Raw genomic sequence first — 8,355 nt, 5'->3', positions numbered from 1 at the left:
CCCTGCCTCCATTACATATCTTTGTCACGTCATTATAAGTGTTTGATCACCACATTTGAGTGATCATTGCAAAAAATGTGTTTATGTATATACTGTATTCTATATATAGTACCAGTCGAGAATTTGGACACACGCATGGGAAAGTGTCCCAAATTTTGACTGGTACTGTACTATAATATGCACAAAGAATATCAGCCGATATATCGATATTGGTCTTTTTTACTCCCTAAAATCGGTATCGGCCCCCAAAAAACCCATATCAGTCGGGCTCTAATGTTTAGAAAGATATGCAGGAGAGTAAATTGGGGCAGAATTATATTTTTTCGTGAAATATCCCTTTAAGTAAGACACAGGTCATTTGAAACCACAAGACACCACAAACCATGAAGTCTAGTTTTTAAAATGCCACTTGATCAAAAACAGTAAAAATAGCTGAAACAAGAACAGAATTTTGGGCGTGGAGATGCTGCGATCCAGGCTGGGAATTACTGTGAATGATGCTGAAATGTTGTATGTAATTGCGGAGCACAGAAACCCAGCTGCTGAAATATGCTGGGCGTATGCTGGAAGCGTGTGGGAAGGGCAAGACATGGGAGGCCAAAGTCTCTCACAGACATGTACAGTAAACAGTGGTCTGATAAACCAAAGGGCTTCTTACCATTTCGAGAGATGTCTAGCTCTACGAGCTGGTTGAAGTTAGCTATATCTCCCGGCAGCCGCTGGATCTCATTGTCACTTAGGCCAAGTTTTCTCAGCTTAGTCAAATTGAAAAATGGCTGAAACAGAGCAAGAAACACCAATTAATTGCTACTGCAGTTTGAATAAGTCATGCACAATCAGCAATACACTGTGCAATATAGTTGCATTATATATCATATGATTGAAGGACTAGCGCTAGTAATTATAGATGAAATCACAGAAATTAAATTACAGATCATGGAGGTATTTTTTCAAATATAAGTACAAAGTAAATGTGTACACAAAGAGTGTAATATATAGTATCAAATAATCAAATAAATTAATTTATTTTATATACATTTATTTACTTTGTGAATTTTTAAAAAATGGTTCTTCCCAACCTGGCAACCTCATGTTGCATAAAAAGCGCTGATGAGCTGAAAACACTGGCAAACCTGTACATTTAAGTTGAAGTTTAGTGATCTCTATTGAGATATTCTGCTCCAATAAAAGAGTAATACAGCCAGTCTGTTTTCTTTCACACTACTAAATCTGCGAGCAAACCAAGCTAGTTGACATTCTCTTGACATATTTAATGTAAAATAATCGTGATTAACCATTTAACCACTATTATCATGCAGCCCTGATAGATCATGAGATTGGATAAATCACCTAACAAGCAGACCAATCTCATTTTGCATCTAAAATACTGTAAGGTCTGTCATCAAAATCCATGCAGTATGTTTTGTTGTATAATAAATATTTTGCCAATGCAGTTATTCCTTACATACAAAAAAAAAGTACAGTAAATACTGCAGAAATGGTAAGAATAGTACACTAGTATGCTATTCCAAACATAGACTATGCAAATCAGGAGGGTATTTAGAGAGGATTATGGGTAATTCTGATGCTGTACTGACTCACATTTGAGTATTATTGATGTGTTGGTCTAGAAGTACAAGACACACAAGAAACACCTCATACATAAGGGCTACAAACAGAACCACATCCAGATATCCCGCAATCAATTCACACACAAAAACTAAACTAGTTTATTAGGTTCGTAATTACTAATGTCCAGTGGCCTGGCAAAAGCAGCTCAGTGTATGGCTCTCTGTGATGTAATCAGCTATTCATGTCTATCTGCCTGACCTACTTGTTCAGTTCCTCCCACCTCTCACTGGCACCATGACTGACACGAGGAAACAAGTGCATTTGAAGCACCCCATAAAACAGCACAGTCAGAGAGAGAGCAGAGCCCGTTACAAACAAACAGCTGCCTGCAGCATCTCTTCAGCAGTGCTTATACTGTACCTTCTGCATGTTCAACTCAACTGAAGCATGTTTGGCTCTAGATGACAATATTAGAGGATATAGTGCCAAAAAGATCATTATCATAAACAACACTGAGCGCTTTGGTGTGCATGGCTTCATTGCCAGTCACTTTAAACTACAAATGGTAAAATGGTCTACCATTGTCATGATGACTTGCGGTCTGGTTGGAAGCCAGGGTCCGGAACCGGACTGTGGTCGGCTATTTGAGGACCAAGTCTAGTGTGTAGGTGCCCAACTCACTGTCACTTGGCTGAGAGTGCTCTGTGTTTCTCTCACACACATGCAAAGAGAGAGAAAGAAAGATGGTCTTGAAAGATGCAAGATGGGCAAGATGTGCACACCAAAAGTGAATTTAATTATTTGCCCGAGTAGATTACATACAAAGTGAATGCAAAAACGCAAATAGACACGAATTTGTGCCAGGCGAAGAGAATGACATGAACTGGGCGACGATATTCTCCTCAATCGCGTCTTCCGTGTAAGTTGAAAATTTTCAACTTGAGCAGGAAATTCGCATGAGAGCTTATTGACATGTCCGGTTGTTTCAGAAAATGGATGAGAACATTTGAGAACAACACCCCGAAATTTATAACACAACTTCTTATTCATACAGTTTTTGTTAAATCATACAATTGGATCTGGTAAGTGATGAAAATATGCCTCTGTTACTTGATTCTAGCTATGAGTTGTTGTTGTTGTTGTAAAGACACTCCTTATTGTGCAATGTTTTTATTCGTGCAAGTGACGCGAAAAACATCCCGCGAGTAATCTAGAGCGAGTAACGCAATGCGAATTTCTGTCAGGACCACTATCGTCAAAGATGATTGACAATTAGCATACAGTTTGGATTGGCGGTATGGTTCTGTTCTGGGCAAGAACTCCCTGCGCCTCCATGCAGCCTAGCATGGATGAGAGCAGGGAGAGCAGCAATAACCCCCCAGGGTAAACAGAACAGAACTAACATAAATGTATTGCAGATATCGTTAAAGTTCAATCATTTTATGTACACATTTTAGAATTAGTCTGATTCAAGGAGAATCAGAAGGCTGAATCCTGACTGACAGAGGAGGAGTTGGGGATGGAGGAGGGTAATTAGCTATTGAGCAATGCGAAAACTGCTGATAATACTGAGGGACCTTATATATGAATGCTTAGATAGGTGTCGTATTCCCATGGGTAGATGGGGATCAGCTGAAGGTCAGCTGATGCTAGCTTGACTAACGTGACCTGTCAGAACTAACGCTACGCTTGATATCTGCTTTGCTTCTGGTGTGCGCACACCATGACATAACACGCAGAACTGACTCGCTACATGGGAATGATATTCTTTTTTTCCTGTTTTTTTTCACTCTTTAAGAACAAGCAGAGGCCACTGCTGCCTGGTTCCTTCAGAAGTGGCCAGGAATAGCACACAAACTTATTACCATCTATGTTTTGATATAAGCACATGAGTTCTAGCGAACACAGACAAGCAGCAGCTTATCAGACCTTAGCGTGTTTTATATTTTTAATAGTAGTAGAATTAGTCCCATATCCATACTGATAGTTTTTCTGGGTTGCATCCGTTGCTGGAGCGGCTGAAGGTCTGCTGTCATTATACAATATGAGAGTGGCTTCTAGAGGCAGAATCACTGACACCTCGTGCTGTTTGTTTTGACATGTGAGGCTGCGTGCTGCACAGAATGGGACACTTCAGATGCTGACAATTAAACTATATGTATAACGTACACTACAGTGCATGCTTCTCGTCCGATACGAGACCATCATATTTTGTTATTCTGATTAGATAATCAAGTGCTCTAAAATAGAAGCAAATAAAGTGGGAGAGAATACATGCAATATACACATATATGTCATTTCAATGCTGTGGCCTTTGTGTAGATATTTAAAGAAGGCCATCTTTAAGCATGACTCAATATGAAATGTTAATACTTCACAGTAAGAGTGCATTTGTAAAATTAACTAAGGTTAATAAATGCTATATAAGGACTGTTCATTGTTTCATTGTGTTAATTTCAACTTTTAGTAATTTCTAAATTTTAATTTAACATGTAGGTAATGCACTATGATCTAACATTAATGATCAATGTATAATTAAAGGGGTCATATGATGCTGCTAAAAATAACATTATTTTGTGTATTTGGTGTAATGAAATGTGTTTATGCGGTTTAAAGTAAAAAAAAACACATTATTTTCCACATACTGTACATTATTGTTTCTCCTCTATGCCCCGCCTTTTTGAAACGTGTCGATTTTTACAAAGCTCGTCGGTCTGACTTGTAACACTCCAAAGAGAAAGGAAAAATTGAAATCGCATCATATGACCCCTTTAATAATAATATTTTTATTCCATTTAAAAAGTATGGTACATTTTCATGGTTCAGCACTGTTTTTACCAGCACTATCTTAGGTCCCTTCCGAGGGAACTTCGAACTGCGTCCTCTAGGGGTCGCTATGGGGAACGCCTTCGGCGAGACCGGTGTCTGAAGCATACATCTAAACACGACAATGATATTGGCCGGCGACAGCCTATCACGTCATTACCGGCACGACCACAGTATAAAAGGGCGCCGAGAGAACACGTCATCCTCTTCTTCGTCTTCAAGGACTGTTTGTTTGAAGTGCATTCTGGTAAGAACGCGGTTCTTTTTGTTACTAATATGGCGAGCACTAGCACTAGCAAGGCGTTTAAGAAGTGTGTGGATCCGTGTCCACGTTATTTGACACCCGATGACACACACGATCTTTGCGTCGTTTGTTTGGGCAAGGAGCACGCACGTGACGTCCTCGAGGGGGCGGCATGCATTCATTGTGAGCTTTTTCCCATGAGAAAGCTCCGCCCTTGTTTGGCCCTCTTTTCAAGGAAAGAGGGACAGCCATCGGTTCCTCAGGGCTCAGGACCCGCCGCTGCTTAGACACGGAGGAAGCTGAGCTCATGGGGTTCTCAGGTGGACCTGTCCGATGAATTGAAGAAGGGGCTTTCCCTTTCTCGTTCGTCGGTTACGGACGAGAGTGAGCTGCTGGAGGACGACGCTATTTCACTGACGTCATCTGATCCAGCAGCTAGTGCTCTGCTGGCTCCCAGCCAGGAAGAGCAGGAGATGTTAGATGAGGACGAGGAAGTTGAGACTGAGTCCTCTCTAACCTCCTGCCCTGCGTATGAAGAGCTGCTTGAGGTTATGGAACGTGCCACGACAAAGCTTGACTTGCCGTGGAAGCGGACTAAGAGGGTGGTGTCTCGTGGCCGGCTCAATGGGCGCTATCTTCTGATCATAACCCTCCAGCTCAGGTGAGCCTTCCATTTCTTCCTGATCTTCATGTGGAGATCGAGAAGACTTGGAAAAATTAGTTCTCTTCGCGTATCCACAGATTTCAGCAGACTTGTTATGCCAACATCGAAGGGATGCACGAAAGCGGATATGAGAGGGTGCCTCCCATTGAAGAGACGCTAGCCTGCTATCTCGCTATGGGAGAAAAATCTTCTCTTAGGGCTCTCTCCTTGCCATCCAGACCCCTTCAAATAACATCTTGTCTGAATGGCAAAGCTTACGCAGCAGCAGGTCAGGCTGCGGCTTCATTGCATACCATGGTAATTTTGCAAGCCTACCAGGCTGACCTGCTGAAAGACCTGGATAAAGGTCAGGCTGAGTTGCAGCCTAAAGCAGGCTCAAGTGGCTGAGTTGCGCCACACTACAGATCTCGCTCTCCGTGCCACCAAACAGACCGCTACTGCCATAGGCAGATCTATGGTGGCTATGATGGTAACGGAGAGACATCTGTGAGTGAACCTGGCTGACATCGGGACGAAAGAGAGGGGCTTTCTCCTTGATGAGCCGGTTTCTCCTTCTGAACTTTTCGGCACTTCCGTTGAGACGGTTGTCGAGAAGTTTAAGGAGGCGAAGGTGCGCTCAGCTGCTTTTAAGTCCTTCATTCCACGAAGGCCCAGGTCTCAGCCCGAACAAAGGGGTCCTGGCCCGTCTTGGTCTAAGGACCAGAGACAGGTCCAGAAGGCTAGTGTCGCAACTCGCGCCCCTCCTTGACTGGCTGGACTCCGACTCCGAGTCGTTAGGCGTCCCCGAGAAGCCTCCTTGGTCATCATGTCCCCAGTATGGCACTGCAACCTCAGGACCTGCGGGCCTTTGAGGGTTTTTTCTCTCAGGTTGAGCTTATTTTGGAGGCACTGTCTCCTGATGTGCTCCCTGGGCTGCTCAGTCTTGCCCTGAGGGGCCTCATTAGCCCTGAGCTTGGTCTTTGGTTGAGCCTGAGGGCTTGCCTCAGCCTGAGGGCCGGGAGCGCCGCTCCCATAATTCCAACAGGTGATCACACCAAGTAGCTAGGCCTTTTTGTGGCTTTCTTGGTCAATAATTTCTATGGTGAGGAGCCTGCAGCTCTCCCTATTGGAGCATTTAAGTCTCTATCTGCGTTCTGAGCATGGTGCTCCCCTCACTGTGGGATGGTCATTCCAACCTGAATGGAACGTCTGTTTCTCCTCTCTGCGGAGAGTAGAGAATCTTGCTCCTGGGGGTTTGTACCACCCTTCTGACTTTGCGAGTCTCTCATATAGAGCCCCTCTAGTGCTCTAGGCGGAGCCTTCAGGTTGTTAGGCCTCTTGGTCTCCCAGCTGGGCTGCCTTCTTTGGTTGAGCCAGTATGCTCCCCCCGAATATTGCTCCCAATGTAGTGTCCGAGTTCACCTCTTGTCCGATGAGTGAGTTCTCCACTTTCTGGAGTTCCCTGGAGCAGCTGTAGTTGAGGCCTATGTTCTTCAAGGCTCTATGGAGTAGTCATATCAGGAGTGAGCTCCTGGAGCTTCATTGAGTAGCTAGCAGGTCATTAGGCTTTCTGCCTCCCTGTTAATCTACTCTTGGAAGATGAGTGGACTCTTTTCGCCTCCCTGTTTTTGCTGCTTTTATGGTTGAGCCTGGCAGTGCTCCCTCCTTTCGAGGATCGCTTATGAGCACATTGCTCCCAATTGAGCGTCTGTGTGTCTCTCCCACTCCCGGGAGTTGGGTGAGTTCTCCACTTAGAGCCTAGTCTATTCATTTTTTGTTAAGTGCACACACTAGTTCTCTGTGCACTTCTTTAAATTCCATAATCATGGTAGGTGTGCACGCTGGGCCTTTGCGCACCTTTCTAAAATCCTTTATTGTAAGGGTGATGCGATGCTGCCTCGTCCCCTTTCTCGGAGTTGATTCAGGCCCCGGATCCTTACTTGGGCCTCACTCTTCTGATGTATCTCTGATGATACCGGTATGGCTGAGCTTGGTAGTGCTCCCCTTTCCCGAGGGGTTTCTATGAGCACGCTGCTCCCTCCTAGCGTCTGTATTACAGCCTTATAGGTTGTTGGGCCATTTCTGCCTCCCTATTAGGTTGAGCATGGTGGTACTCCCCTTCCCTTGAGGGATGCCTGGGAGCATGTAGTTCCCACACCTTTTTATTTGCAGGCGCTAGGCTGAATACCCTGCTACTTCTGAGCAGTCTTAGTCACACCAGATCCCTGCTCGCCGTGGTTTCTGGGGTTTTTTAGTAACGGTATTTCTAAAATCTATATCTACGGTAAGTGCACACGCTAGTTCTCTGTGCACTTTTCTAAGTCCATATTCATCGTAGGTGCGCACGCTAGTCTTTGTGCACCTTTTTTAAAAACCTTTATGGTAAGAGTGACGCGATGCTTGCCTCGTCCCCTTTCTCGGAGTTGACTCTGGCCCTGGTTTTTACCTTGGGTCCCACTCTCCGCATATTCACTTTCTAGACAGGGTGTTGCTACTAAGTCCCCTGGGTATCTTGAGATCCTTGGCAGCTCGTTCTTAGAGCAGGAGGTAGTCTCTGTGTGACATTTCTAAAGTCCATATTCATGGCAGGTGTGCACGCCAGCCTTTGTGCACCTTCTTAAAAGCCTTTATGGTAAGTGTGACGCATGTTGTCTCATCCCCTTTCTCTGAGTTGGCTCTGGCCCCGGTTACCTTGGGCCCCACTCTCCGCATATTCACTTTCTAGACAGGGTGTTACTACTAAGTTTCCCTGGGTATCTTGAGATCCTCGGTAGCTCGTTCTTAGAGCAGGAGGTAGTCTCTGTTTGACAGGCCAGGATATGGGTTTGTAAGCAGCCCTGATACTCGGCCTTATCCCCTTAAAGGAATCCTTGGTTATTTTATGATTCCAGGCTTGAGCTTTGCCCTGGGCTCGGGCTTTATACAAGCCAGCCCTTACAGGTAAGTTTGGTGCACAGCACATCTTCACACCACCTTTGGCCGTAGGGGGTTATGTCTAGAGCCCGACCGATATGGGTTTTTTGGGGCCGATACCGATACCGATATTAGGGAGTAAAAAAAAAGGCCGATA

The 8,355-nt window shown here is 44.6% G+C and overlaps 1 protein-coding gene across 2 annotated transcripts in view; it reads right to left on the bottom strand.

Moving 5' to 3' along the window:
* The window catches only part of LOC107664698 (leucine-rich repeat-containing protein 1-like), a 69,144-nt gene that overhangs the window by 32,176 nt on the left and 28,613 nt on the right, over window positions 1–8,355 (bottom strand). The window contains exons 1-2 of one of the 2 annotated variants that reach the window (XM_016455343.1): window positions 2,152–2,297; window positions 659–776 (exon numbers count right to left, since the gene is read on the bottom strand). In XM_016455343.1, coding sequence (XP_016310829.1) covers window positions 659–776; window positions 2,152–2,160 — 127 coding nt within the window. In that variant the 5' untranslated portion in view covers window positions 2,161–2,297. Of the gene's footprint in view, window positions 1–658; window positions 777–2,151; window positions 2,298–8,355 lie in introns of those variants that run through there. The other variant, XM_016455342.1, reaches the window with a different exon arrangement.

Source organism: Sinocyclocheilus anshuiensis, unplaced genomic scaffold (genome assembly GCF_001515605.1).
Source record: "Sinocyclocheilus anshuiensis isolate Anshui unplaced genomic scaffold, SAMN03320099.WGS_v1.1 scaffold455, whole genome shotgun sequence".
In the NCBI taxonomy this organism is placed as follows: Eukaryota; Metazoa; Chordata; class Actinopteri; order Cypriniformes; family Cyprinidae; genus Sinocyclocheilus; species Sinocyclocheilus anshuiensis.
This window is presented reverse-complemented; position numbering and strand designations above follow the sequence as displayed.